Source organism: Harpia harpyja, chromosome 9 (assembly GCF_026419915.1).
Source record: "Harpia harpyja isolate bHarHar1 chromosome 9, bHarHar1 primary haplotype, whole genome shotgun sequence".
Classification (NCBI taxonomy): domain Eukaryota; kingdom Metazoa; phylum Chordata; class Aves; order Accipitriformes; family Accipitridae; genus Harpia; species Harpia harpyja.
In genome coordinates, this window is record NC_068948.1 from 2641202 (window position 1) to 2656291 (window position 15090).

The 15090-nt window shown below is 35.8% G+C and overlaps 1 protein-coding gene across 4 annotated transcripts in view; it reads right to left on the reverse strand.

Moving 5' to 3' along the window:
• Positions 1–15090, reverse strand: part of BANP (BTG3 associated nuclear protein) — a 154760-nt gene that overhangs the window by 129885 nt on the left and 9785 nt on the right. For all 4 annotated transcript variants that reach the window (XR_008236525.1, XM_052796046.1, XM_052796045.1 and 1 more), the window contains exons 2-4: positions 9737–9881; positions 8168–8262; positions 6654–6853 (exon numbers count right to left, since the gene is read on the reverse strand). Coding sequence is in view for 3 of the 4 variants with exons in the window: in XM_052796046.1 (XP_052652006.1) it covers positions 6654–6853; positions 8168–8262; positions 9737–9806 (365 nt within the window). In the remaining variant the exon portion in view is untranslated. The remainder of the gene's footprint in view (positions 1–6653; positions 6854–8167; positions 8263–9736; positions 9882–15090) is intronic.

The window sequence follows — 15090 nt, forward strand, 5'->3', positions numbered from 1 at the left end:
AATGTTAATTCATTTATCACCGAATTAAAAACAAACAAAAAAAAAAAGGAAAAATAGCCATAAATTAAACTTGGCTAGTGGTTTACATCACCTAATGAGTTATAGTATCAAGTGCAGCAAATGTGGGAAAGACGTTAACTGCGTACACCAGAGACTCAACAGCCACTATTTAGCGATAAGAACTGAAGAACTACTATTCTTTTTAAAAGCCTGGATTAGCATAGTAGGATAGTTTATTATAATCTATAAAAATCCTTATGATAAAAATGCAACAAAAATGAAAAAGCTATTCAATACCTGATAACATGAAATTAGGTTGGTCCTGGGGTTTGTAACTCACAGAAAAAAAAAAATGTATCTAAAAAAATAGAATTCTAGCTATTTTGGTTTTTATACCAATACCTTGATTATATTTCTTTAGGTTGGTTTGGGTTTTTTTATCCTAAAGGCTTTATGCAGGAGCAACAATAGTTTTGCTAAATCTGGAAGAACAGTCATCCTACAAGTCTTTCCACCTACATCCCCCTGCTTTACAACTTCATTTAAAATCATCTTAGTTTTCAATTTTGCATTATTTGACTACAAAACCACTTGTAAACAAAGAAACAATCACACACCAGAAACACAGATCTGGAACTTGGAAAATCTGGAGCCAAAAGGCTTACCAACTGGCACACTGCAAACAAGTGGATGGACAAATCCTGTTCTTCAAAACCTATTACACCCTGTTGATTAAACTTAATGGTAAAACAAACATATTAATGATCTACATCTACAAAAATAAAGCAAGTTTCTACATCCCATCTAGTACACAACTGCATCAAGCCTTCTCTTTTGTGAAAAAACTTGGTTTGTATCTTAAGAGAAAAAAAGACAAATGTTATTTTCTAAAACTAGCTCATTGAACATACCAACACCACAATTAACTGCAGACAAGACTATCTGAAGCACCTCCACTTTAATAAGCTAATGTCCAATCCACTAACAAGCCTTGTTCAAGGATACCATATTAGGTCTTTGCGCAGTAACTGAGTGCATTGAACTCTGCAATTCCATTTAACTCTCCAGTTCCCATTAAAGACAAAAATATATGCAATTCTATCTCTACACTTAGCTATCAGTATCCTTAATTGGTTCGCCACAAATGCATATGGTAAAGGACCAGATGTATGTGGTCTGCATTTCAACTTTACCATAACAAAGGCTCAAGGAAAATATCTGAACAAAAGAAAAACTCCATTCACTTATGAATTTCTATATTTCATCAGAAACACTTTTATTATTAAGTATGAAGAAAACACCAATCTTAAATTTAAATCCTCTCCAAAATTAGTACACTTTAAACACTGCTCTCAATTACATCTATGTATGCAATAAAAATTTCCAAAATAACAGAGCAGAATTGCACAACGTAGTATTTGCAGAAAATACCCATAAAAACAAATGATGGAGGGTTCTGTGAAACCAAAACAAATTCCTATGTTATCTGAAGCAATCAACCTTAACCATTTATACTTGGGCTTACCCACTCTGAAATATGATTAATGGAAGGACGGTGACAAGAATAACACTGTTTCTGGACTGAAATCTTTCAGATGAAATATTTTCTTCAAAACATGGATAAAAGATTTTAGTCGCACTGTCACACTGCGTGTTCAACAATTTATAAATCTCAAGACCTGGGCACATGCTAAATTTCAAACTTATCATTTGAGGCTGCCATACTGACAGGCCATCAGGCATTGCACCAGTTCTCCTATCCAAGAAACTTTCAGCAGCTACTGGAATTTTTGACCAGCATGGTACCTCATAAAGAAAAGAAATTAGAGGTTTTTAATAGCCATACTGCCAGGAAATGTTGCAGACAGAGGAAGAGAGACAATCACTTCCTGGATGGAAAAGCAGGGCTGTACTAATGCTGCACAAAGCCGGACAAAGCTCAGAACACCAGGACAATACACGTACTCCCATTACTAATTTACTACATGATTTTGCTACTGTTCTTGGCTCTTTTCAAGCTCCATATAGTTCAATGTAACTCTGTGCAGTCTAAGGATTTTTGACATCCATTCTACAAGTTCTGAAACCTTCTGACAGCCTTTCTCCCAAGAAAGAAATTTTTAAAAAAACTCTATTAACACTGTGTCTTTGTAGGTAATCCCGACAACTACATATTTTTAAGCAGCATCCACTAAACATTGAGAAAATACTTTCTAAAACTCTTCTTCCCCCCCCACAAAGAAAACAAGATTTAACATCATGCTGTTTCTCCAATCCCAACTAATACTTTGCACTCTTATGACCAAATCTGACAAAAAAAGAAGTCTGAGAGATATGAAACACCTGTTAAAATCTGAGGCTGGGATAAGGGCAAGCCCAAATGCTACACCCCACTAACAGAAAGCCAGAAAGGTCTCATCCATTATCCCACAACAGCTAGCTCCAGCAGTTGCATATGCTACTATCACGGGAATAGGATGGAAGACTTCAAAATCCCACAGCAGGGAACGTCATGGACCATACAGGAAACACAAGGCTTGTCCAGTGAAAAGGTAGAGGACGTAGAACAAAAACCTATACAAAACTATGCTTGTTTAGTTCTGCTTTTCATGTGATGATTTCTTGAAATACAACAGCTACAAGTCTTTCCATATTGTTTATGCCCTATTGCTGTTTCCCTCAAAACAGTTTAGATATCACAAATTTGGAATGATTTCCTTGCAAAACAAGTTTTCTCCTGTTAGTTTTTGCTGTACCTTGAACTTCTCACTTCGAGATCTAAAAGTTAGCCTATTGTTCCTCTATATCTCAACTGTTTGTACAAATTATTCATTACACAGCACCACGTACCCTTTATTTTCTTCCTTATCTGCACTGCAATTAGCTTGTATATAATGAAGTACCGTAACAGCGGATCAGAGTAAACAATATGAACAAAAGAACTGAGAACACAATCCAGCGTTCATGAAGATGTACTTACACAAAATACCAAGAGCAGTAGACAGTACTGTAATTTCCAAATTCAACATTTCGTAGTTTTCCAAAAAACATCAGCAAGCCTTCAAAAATCACATATCCAGAAAAGGATGTTGGAAGGTCTCCACACATATCATTCCTCATGTATTTAATAAAAAGACAGCGGAATGAGACTCTAAACTGTACTGCATTTCTGTCCTGGGAGCTAATAACATGGGGTGGTTCCCAATTTATTGCAAATCTCCTTGAAAACTTCTGCTTCATTTCCCTAATAAGAGTTTTTGAAACAACAGTTTGGCACAAAAAAGGTACGAGTTATCCCAATAAATCAACGTGTTAAGTTTACTAGAAAAGACAATTTATCATAGAATGTAAATCTGACAACCGTTACAAAGTGAGACTCCTGCCTCCCTAATGCAGCTATATGGACAGATTAGACTTTATCACTCCATCTTATAAGCAGGCAGTGTACAATGCTGCACACGCATAAAATTCCGCATCATAGTCAAGGCAGGCCATAGTGCGTAGCTGTCAATTCACCTGGTATGCTGTAAGTACACAATTCCACCACAAGATGACACAGAAGAAAGCTCCTCTGTCCAAGTTGTTCTTGCTTTCATCACATGATGACCTAAGCATATTTCAAACTGACAAGTCTTAGGAAATTAATTTAATTTTAAAAGCACAAATAGCACAAAGCAATCAAACTTTGTGAATTTATAATGCGCAGTTCATGCATTTTACTGTGTGCACTGCTGTAAAACAAATTTTGATTACGTTAAATCTGCACCAAATTAATGCAAGTAACTAAATTACCAGAAAAACTGTAAACAAAATTCACTATAGAGCAGAAGAGAAAAGATCACAAACCCTAAGGTATTTATCGAAAAAAAGAATGACAGTCTGTTTTACTGGCAGTGTAGCACCACCTGGCTGACGTGCTTTTGCTAACTATGTTTTTGTTAGAGCTGCAAACCCAGTATTATTGTAGTGGCAGAAGGAGGAGAAGGAGGTTGAAGAATCTCATTCAGATGCAGAACCTGAAAATCACTATCCAAAATACTAACTCTCGTTGGCAGCTCTCCACTGCCATCTGCAATGTAAGGGGAAGAGGGAACGATACAGAGAGTTCAGACAACAGAACAGTCCATGCAGGCTTTAACTGGAAATAATCAACAAGTGATAAAGGTTTTTATGAATGAGAGACAGGGAATTCAGTGAAACATTCTATCACTGTGAAATTGTAGTGTTTCTAATGCCAAGTTAAACACATACACCCCTAACTATTTTCTTTTGAGTCATATAGGCCACAGACTGCTAAAACAACAAAAAGCCCTTAGTGTTTTATTGGCAAGATGCATTTCATAATGTGCAACTTCATACCAACACTAACAAATATTTGGGGCAGAGAATCTTACAGTCTTCAAGACTTCTATCTAAATTATGTTCAGACTGAGAAGCCGTCATCATAAATTTTTACACCCAAAACAAAAGATTAAACACCAAGCTCACCATTAACACACAGGACAGATTTCCGATGGTTACAGAGATTTAAAAAACAAAACAAAACAAAACACACTAACCTCAGGTCTGACAAATCCCATAAGAAACTCAAAATAGTACAATTTAGAGGAAAGCATTCACTGAACGTGAATTAATAGATTCACAAAGGGGCCATGTATTTCTGAAAATATTTTTGAAGTCTTTTGTGCACAAACCACAATAAGAAGTTCAGCTTATGCACAAGAACTTGAAGATCTCTAATATAATTACAAAAAAAATTAGTAACAGGCTTAAAGAAGGTTCCTTGAGAAATAATTATTGATAAAGAGCATTTAGCAAAAACACTGGTGTAATATTCTAGTTACTTGCTCTATGATCCAAATAGTTATTCCATGTACTTTATTTCTTTGGATATAGAACAGCCATAATTGACCTTTTCAATGTATGACTGGGAAGCCTTCAAAAGCACAGGTAAATGTAGACACATCACCTATTTTAAAGAAAAATTAAATAAAAAAAGGGAAAAGGAGGATGTCCAATGGTTAGGATGTTCATCACCAGCACCAGAACAAAGACCAATAAAGGAATTCTGAACTGGTGCCCAAACATTGTATTTGGACATCTAAAAAGGAAAGTTGTTTTGGAAAAGCTTGAGGACATCAACTGTTCCTAACTGGACAGGTGACTGTTACAGCAAAAGGAGCAGAAAGTACTCAAATTTACACTGAAAATAAAAAGGACATATGAACTTTTAAAACAGAGATCAAAAAACCACATTGCGTTCTGTATCTTTTTAGATTTTTAAATACAAATAAGGAATTTTTTAAAAAGATCAGACTACGTTCATCAGAAGTAATCACACTCAATGAACAACTGTGAGGTAGCAGACCGCATTATGCAACAGGTACAGCTACGTGAGCAGAGTGTATCCCTCTTACGTAAAAATCTCCAACTCTGAACACTTATGTTAGTAAGGTTATACTCCATCCTGTTTCATAAATGCATGAACTGAAAGGTACCATAATAAAATGCGCTTATAACTTTGAGATAAATTTTTAACTTAAAATACCTATTATAAAAATAGCAATATTGAAAGTAAAAAACAAACAAACAAAAACAAACCAGCAGGGAGCAAGCAGTGGCCTAGTAGAAAAAGGGTAATATTTGTAGTGTTTTTTCTTTTTTCTCCTTACCTCACCTGGATGAGTCCCACAACATAAAGCAAGGAACTAATTTTTTTTCTATAGAGGTCTAGAGTAGTGCACCTGAAACACTGCACTGAGTATAACATACCAAAATATATTCAAAGTAATTTTCAAATATTGAGAAAGTTCAGAGAGAGTGATGAAAAAGATCACAAGATGGAAAAACAGACTGACGAAAAGATGAATTAAGTTAGTGTATCTTGACTAGAATGGTATGACATGTGAAAGTTGCCTATACACCTTTGTAATGGAGAATTAAAAGTAATTATTTAGAGAAATATTAAGTTTTTTCTATCTATAAATATATGAATGAGGAGGAAGAAGTTGTTAGACAAAAGAGTCTTTTGATAAGCATATTTCTCTGGCTGGAATCCTCTCCATGGTAAAAGGACAGGCACATCAGGATTTAGATATTTAAAACCATATTAGGCAATTCATACATAAAGGTACTGTAGGTCAAACCTGCTCTTTCATCAAAGTGGATTAGATTATTTAACAGATTTTCCATCTCCAACTTCTAACCCCAAAATAAGCACAAATACTATTCTAGCAAGAGTCTTTACAAAACAAGAACATAAAACAAACTCCATTGTAGTTCTGGTGAATAAAAGTAAAATAAGAAGCAATTAGAATGATGATGAACTCATTAACTCAAAACAGCCACATAAATAAAAGTAAAGCAAGTCTAAAAAACCTGTCTAAAATAGCTGATGAGACTTTTCCAGAGGATGGATGAATCAGTCTGGTTTAAGTCAAAATGAAATGTGGAAATAGTTGCAAACTGTCCATGGACCACTGTCTCATTCTAAGTAACATCATGAAACTGGTACAAAAATTACCTTCAAGATAAATTAATTCTACGTCCATAAACAGCATACCAAGCTCTTGACAGAAAGCTGCAGAGCTTGATGCCAAAGAAATGGATTTACGTTATTTTAAAAAGCACATTGATGAGTAATCTTTTCTTACCATCGTACTTTATTGCACGTCTGTGTAGCGCCAAGAGGAGAACCTGCCACCATGGGGACTTGGATGGGGCTATGCTGTTTGTTCATGACGAGATCCAACTTCTCTTCCAATGATTTACAGGTAGCCTCTAGTGCCAGCAACTTTGCCTCGATGCTATCCAACCGCAGGCATATTGTCTGATTAATGGAATACAGGAATGACTAGAAAGGGGAGAATGCAAAAGAAACTGATTTTAAAGACCTACGCATTTATCTTCAGCAACACACACATAAGGAAGGTCCAGATAAATGTGACTGGAAAACAATTCTAAAGGAACTACCAGTGTGCCTAGTCACAGAACTCAGCCACGTACAGAACTGATGACATCCAGGAGCATTTTAGCATTCTCAGATTCTTCCAGATCTTTATTTAGAAGCCAAAAGCATCCAAGCCAAACACATTTTCACCTAAGCACTTTGTTAGTATGATTTCATACACCACAAAATCATTTAAAATGACATGCCAAAGCCTTTCATTTGATACATGTAAAAACAAAAGGATTATAAAACTATGAACGCATCCTCCTGGATGAAGTTAAGTAAGATTTTTTTCCTGCCCAAACAGATAATTCAGATGATTACAGTGGGAATTATATCAATACAAATAACTTCAGAGACAATTAACGCTGCTTACTTAAGTTTTCTCCTGAGCAGCAAATCAAGAAAAACAAATAAATAAAATCTGTTTTCCTAAGCAATTTTATTCAAATGAAAGCATATTCTACTTGCTTTCTCTTGGGAAAAACAGGCCATTAAAGGGTAATATTACACACATTCTCCTTTGCAAACAGCAACTATGCCATCTTGTGGCCCTCCATTACAATTTACACACCTAATCAAGCTGGCTTACAGCGCTCCTCCCCCGGTGCTCTTTCAATACAGAGCTTCAGTTTCTATGACCGTTTCAAAAATACGAAATTACATACTATTTAATGTGTTCGGCAGTAAAATACTACTCATATACTTATGCTCCAAGACAAAAAAAAAACCAAAACCTGAAGCACACTAGTGAGAACAGCAGGGGAAGTTCTGCAAGTACAGAAAAGCCTGAGCCTGAACCAAATACAGTTTGACTATTAGGAAATGTTGTTAGCTTAAAATAATAATTGAAAACATGCTGAAAGTATATACAAATTGTAATACAAATACATGCTCAAGTTTATCTTTTAGGTCAACTTTATTCACTTTATCAAAAAATGTACTAATAGTGATGTTTGAGTCACTGGAATTAATTCTGATGACATTTCATAATGCATATAAAATTCTTGCTACTGATTTTACACTGGAAAATTAGCCAATCAACCAGATTTTAAAATTTATGCACAAAAATGAACACACATTTACAAGAAGGCTAAGAATAATTCCGGTATTATGTATAAACAGTTTATTTTACATTCTTTTCTTTTAGTATGTTTCCCTAAGAAAGCTAATTTAATTGGTATTACAAATAAAAACAGAAAAAGGCACTATCATAACCTTAATAGAGGGATCCTGGCAGTTAATTTCTATACGCTGACGTTTCAGAGCAGGCTCTACATCATCATCTGTCACTTCATGATTCTCCAACACAACTACAAAGAAAAAATAAGCATTGCCATGGTTTAGAATATAAGAGAACAAGGCTCAAATTAAATACATTAAATGGATAAAACAAAAAAATGTAAAAGGCATTTAATTAACATCTGTATTCTTTTACACTTACTGGGGGTTTCTCTTAAATACATGACAACGGTTTACTGCTTCTCAAAAAACATTTATCCAAATCTAAGACTTTGTTTTAAAATGCACTGAGGATGTAACACTCATGCACTACCTTGGATATTTTTATTAGGAACTTACCATGAGGTAGCAGAGTTGCCACATTAGCTGTTCTGCTTTGACAGATTCTACAGGCTTCTGAACCCTCATGTTTATACAAAACCATAAAAAGTACTAATGAAGTTCTGTACAAAGACAGAACTACACCCACTACTCGGTGCAGTAGCGGGTTACTTTTCCCCAGTATAGATGAACAAAATCCTGCAAGCGTTCCAAAATAATTACTTAGATATGCAGACCTAGAGGTTCTAATAGCCTTTCATCTAAAGGCAAACATTTTGAAGAAATCAGTAACAAAAATAAGAAGAACTCAATTTAGAATTGGAAGGCCTGGCTGGTAAAATCAAGAGATAGAGCCCTGAACAGCCTCATGGTCAGAGCATCACCTAAGATTGGACCAGGTTCAAGTTCCTTTACCAAACTGAGCAAAGCAAGACTTGTTTAAGGTTGACCATACCACCCACAGCTGACAAAACTGAACACCAAGTTCCCAGCCAGCCTAGGACAGGCAGGTGCCAGCTTCTCCAACTCTTTGGGAACATTTCTGAAGTAACTTTTTTGTTTTGCATCAGAAAAAAGTTTTCTGATATGTGTTTCTGTTTTTCATAACTGTAGTTACTGTTCTTTCAGTCACTTACATGTAATGGCAGCATAAGATCTATGACTATAGCTGATCTCAACATGTTTTCACTTAGTAGGTCAAGTTCTAAGAAGGGATATCACAACATTTGCTTTCAGAAGTGGTTTTCATTTTTACTGTAATTTTGTTATACATTCAAAGAATTTTAATAATGTATGAGAAACTATTTTACAAGTAAAACAACAATTCATAATAGATGGGTGATAGCCCTCATTTGAGGGAAAGCCTAAAACATCTATTTGGTCTGGAGAAAAACAAAATTGCAGGAGGCCATATTTCATTCAAAGTTTTCAGCACTAGTCTACCCCTGCACAAAAAAATCCCCAGGCAATAATGCCTTTAAAAGAAAAGTAGAATTAAAAAAAAAAAAAAAACCTGATCTAAAGGATATTGAAGATATACAAGTTAAGCTATTGAAAACCTGGTATGTAGTCTTAAGAGGCACCTCAGGGGGAAAAAAAAAAAAAAAAAAAAATCAGCAGCACTGCTTTATATTTTTAAGAAAAGCTCAACAGTGATTTCCACCTTGTTAACGGGCAATACTATAAATGATCTTTCTCACGCCATCACTACCATCTCTACTGTACCTGGGTTATCTGGAGTCAAGTCTTCAACAGCAATCTGAACAACATCTGCCAAATCCTGTTCTGACATCATTCAGAACCAGGCAGCAATATCCAGTCAAACACTACTTCAGGTCCCCAAATAAGTAATTTTACAAGTCATGCAATCCTGAAAAACAGCAAGAAGAGTGTTAATACAAATATACTTGATATATCAATACTACCTTTATTTTTTCATTCTTCCTCTATAAAAGGAGATGCAGTTCCTAACAGAAGTGACCAACTTACAAAGCGATCATCCAGTGGGTATTAACTGCTACTTTATTCGGTAGCCTCATCGAAGAGCAAAGGACTAAACTACCTGCATCGCCTCTATGAGTAAATCTTTCTATACTAGGACTGAGACAAGAGGTCAAGCTTTCCTTGCTGATCCACCTTTCTGCATTTTCCAAATGGATAAAGAGAACATTTAGCTTCAGAGATTTGGTAGCTCACCAGTATAAAATACAAAATAAAATGTTTTCTTTTAAATTGATTTTTTGTTTTAGAAGTTTTAAGAGCATACAAGACCACTCCTAAATTGCAGGGTTTTAATTTACAAATTATTACTTAGCTCTTGGAAGTGATCAGACTTTAGTGTTTAGTCTTGATGTCGCAAAAGCATATGAAGCTCCCAAGCCACATTAGATTTGCAATTACTGCATTCTGTACAGATCTACATGCACACAAGACACTTACACGTATGAATCTTAACAGGCCTCTAAAATCTTCATAAACATTCAGTGAGAACAGGGAGCTTCCTCGCAGCTAATTACAACTACACTTGAAGCAAAACTTCACCTTTTTTTCTTGAACTTGCCTGGTTTTTCTACAGCTCAATTCTGATGAACCTATTTTCAGAATATGGTCCTGATTTTAAAGCCAAAATATTTCTCAGCCCTGCTCCCTTGGAATTCTCTGTCAAGATTATTTATTAGTGTTTCAAGAGAAACCTTCAGCCTGTAAAATTGAATTAAAATCACTGGAACCATTCGTATCTGTGCTTTCCCTCAGTTTACAAAGAGATGGACAATGAATACCAAGAGATCAGCCGATTTTTTCCTTTATAACCTGAAGCAAAAAACACTAGAGAGATTTGAGGTTTACCAATAGAAATGGTGATTCATCCCTTAACACTGACACTAAATCAAATCCAATGATGCATAAAGATTTTCCTCTTTCCCTCTTCCACTTGAGCACAAGCAAGCCATTAAGCCAGACAGGTGGAGTAAAAATTTTTGAAGAGAGCAACACAACCTACAGAAGAATTTTGAGACTGGCCTGAGCAACCACTGCACACTGTGAAAGCCCATCTCCAAAGGAGGACTCCCCGCATATCAGAATTGTTTACTCAAAATACCAGCACTGCCAATACTGAGTCATTTGAAATTCTGATCACGGCGAAAAACTGTTGGGACAGCACAGACTGTGGCAGCACGCCCAAAAAAACTGGCAATACATTAGTGCATATGGATGCCATTTTGGCAAATTGTATTTGCCATTTCTGAGAAATCCTGGTAACCAGCCAGGCTTAACATAATAAACCAGCTGTGCTACAGTTACTGTTTCATAATGTTACATACTGCTAGTAATATTAAGAACCCTGCCCTCAACCTGAAGGAAGACATCCGCCACTCCAAACACTAAAAGAGAACAAACTAGAACAAAACCCAACTTTTAAAACTATTTACACGATTCAAGATTTCACTGGTAATTCATGTGTTGCATTTAAACCAGTTACAGCTACAAATACATCAATGTTTTATAAAACATTCCAAAGGATTTGCAATGCTTTTGTTTAAATCCACTTTAATACTTCATGTGATGCACATATTTAGCCTTCCAAAATTCATTATTATAAAAAAAAAAAAAAGTCACTGAAATTAAACCTTTCTTCAACACAAACAAAAAATAATTTCACACTTCTGACATGTGGTCTCCACCTCTCATGGGTCATAGTCTGAAAGTATTCAACCTCACATCAGAAAAGTACCACCAAAATATTCTGTCACAGAGTCTTCAAACAAGGGCACAACCAAACTGTGATCGGCAGAACAGCTACTACACATACACAGCAATGTGTCTTTATAACATTTGTATTTATTTCCATTTAAACAAATTTTATGACAATTTCAATAAGTCAGAAACAGCTCATAGGCAATTAGCCAACACTCTGACAGAACACATTTTTGCCTTCTCAACAGGCAGAACAAAATATACTTCTGCTGTCACCAGACGCAGTGAGCTCCTGTATCAAAACATAAGGGGAAAACAAAATAATTTGTTATTGACACTAGATGTGTGGATTAGGAAAGCAATGCCCAAGTAAGCTACATTGGGTACTACAACCACAGCAGCTATCACAACTTGATTAAAATGCCTCTCTTCCAAATTCAGAATTTCAATTTATAAAAAAAAATTTTAGCAGTGGTCTAACCTTGCTTTCAGAACCAAGAGCCCAATAAAATTTAACAGGATTAGAGTTAGATTAATTTATCAGCTTTAAAAAGCCTCAGTCAACAAATTCAGAATAACTTCACCAATGTAGTTTCCACATATTTTACTCAATGAAGTATTTACCAGCATTTCCTCAAGAAAACACTTCTTGAAGTTTGCTATACATTCACAGCCTTCTTTTTCTCCTTTCTTTCTTCTGGCTGAAACCCTAGTCCCCATTAAATCTAAATTAAGTATATGTACATTGGCATTAAGAAGGCAAAGCTGAAACATTACCTGGAACAAATACTAAGCTATAAGAAAGAAATATTAACAGGAAGCTGAGGATAAACTACATCAGGGACATAAAATGTGCCCACTTTTACTCCCCCAACCAGCATGTGGAAGTTTGATCAACAGAGTAATATTTTATAGTCAATTTGCCATTATCTGGGGGAGAGATATGGGAAGACAGTTTATACCAGAAAATGGAAAATATCTCATTAACACATACACTACAGGAGGCCTTGGCCAGCCAAACTCAAACTGACTCCAGCTGAGCCATTTATTTAGGTGGATCTATGTTGCGCTCCTCACTTCTCCCAGAGGGCTTTTTGGGGGGTTGGAAGAGACTGCTTCAACTCTTACCCAATGCAAAGACTGAAAAACAGGTTACGGTGTGTATCAGAGGGATTTCCTCCCAGCTCCATTCCCACTTCAGCCCTGGGTGCCTTCAAATCTCAGTTACCTCAAACGTTTCTAACCCTTCAGACCTCTTGCATCATGTAACCCATTCCCAGATCAGCTCTTTTACTGTCCACCCTTTCCCCACCCTAGGCCAGACCCTACTTTGGTAACCCTTGCCTAGTAAACCCACCAGAAACCCATTCCTGTTTTATTAAGTAGCACAAACTAAAAATTGTCTCACATTTTAATCTCAGTGAATAATGGAAATAATCACACATAGCAAACATACTGCATTAGTTCCCTCTTACCTCCCAAAGGAAAAATATGTTTTCAAAATTTGAGAAAACAGTCCTAAGATTCCAAAACAGAACAAGCATCAATATGGAGTAACAGAACTAAATCTTCTAATAATGAATACAGTCTATTTCATCACCCATCAAAACTTAAAGATATTAATTTCCCTATTACGTATTACAAGTTGAAAGTAGACAAACACTCCTCCCCATTCTTGGCTTCTCATATTCAGAAACAAAGCCAAAAAGGGGAGCAAAAAGCCTAGAGCATTCCTACAACCACTTACTGGGAGGTGGCTCTAGTACTGGAACACTCTGAAAAACTAATCAGAGACAACTGAAAGTATAAATTTAATCAGAGACAACTGAAAGTATAAATTTAAAGCAGATTAGATAAAGTGCACTGAATATCTCTGCCAATACTCTTACTCAGAATCGATACATTTAACACAGAATTAAGGTAGCCTTTGTTTAATTAAGGAAATTAATATTTGTAAGCAACTAAATTAAATTCACCTGAATTCCAGATTAGCTTTTCCACACACAAGTTTAATGCAATTTAATTAATCTATTTTAAAACATTAATTCAAAATAATTCTTCAGAGCAGTCCCTTGTAAACAAACCTATTTACTGAAATATCTGATGGCTTTACAAAGTCTCAGGGCATCATTCCAAAGTGTATAATCAAAAACATCCAATGTCTTGTTAATGTATAAAAACATGCACAAAACATAAACCTTCTCTCTCATACTAATTAGCAAGGGTAAACACTATATTTAAAAAAAAAATTCCAAAGCTCTAGTCTACATAGAGTGTTTAATTGAACTTCTCTTATTTGAGCAGCTAATCACTCCCCCGGCTAATATTTCTCAGTGCTATTGATAAACAAAAAAAACTTACCTCATACTTCAACTTGCACTATGACAAAAATTTACTTCTGTTTGTGTAAAAAAAGCTGAAGGGTGCCATTTTACTTTGACCAACCCAAAGGCCCCAAATGTTTTTCTTCTCCTTCATTTCACTTTCCTTTAAATCAATTAAGGCCAGTTTTCAAATATGTCATTTCTGTTTGAAATATATATTCTTCTTTATACAACTACTATTAGCCAATCTGCCCATTTTTCTGAGCCTAATATCTACCATGAATGGGAGAAACAAAGGTCTTTATCTTGCAAAGAGCTATGATTTGCTGACACTTAAAAAAGTTTTCTGAAACAGCAAACCAGCTAGACTACAAAGGCAAGCCTAATGATAAGAATGTATCCGATACATGCATGCAAGTGCATTAATCCTCTGTGAGGACAACTTTGTGCAGAAGTAAAATGACCTTATGCTGTAAAGGGATTATAGTATAAAGATCATCCACCCTCTGAAAGTGAAGATCCATAGAGGACATAATACTCATTAACTCTACTGCTTTAGTTAAGTCAGTTCAACTTCCCTGAGTTCTTGTCCCTTCAGGGAAACAGCCCACAAGGACCACTGAGCTTTAAGTCTCTGTGCAAAGAATAATCCACACCAAGAATGCCTTTGTGCAGCTCAGTTAAATCCACTCTGGAAGCAAATTATGCAAAACCAGCAAAAAGGCACTCCAAGTACAAAATAAGATTTTTCACATGATAGTCTTAATGACGAAAAACCAGCATGCTCAGGTTATAACCCTGGCTAACCTGGCAACAGATCTCCTGCATTGACAAGTCTGTCCTGTCTTCACAGAAACAATCTCTATGAGTAGTCCCATGGAAAGAACTGGGAAATGTTCACGTAATGCGATACATGAAGTTGTTCACGGGTATTACAAGGCTCAGAACCTGACAGTGTTCTTTTAGTCTTGCTATGTGACTTGCAACATTTTTATAATCCCCAAGCCTGGACTTTTCTGTAAGAGAAAGTCACTTTAGTTGGCAGTGGGAACAGAGCCT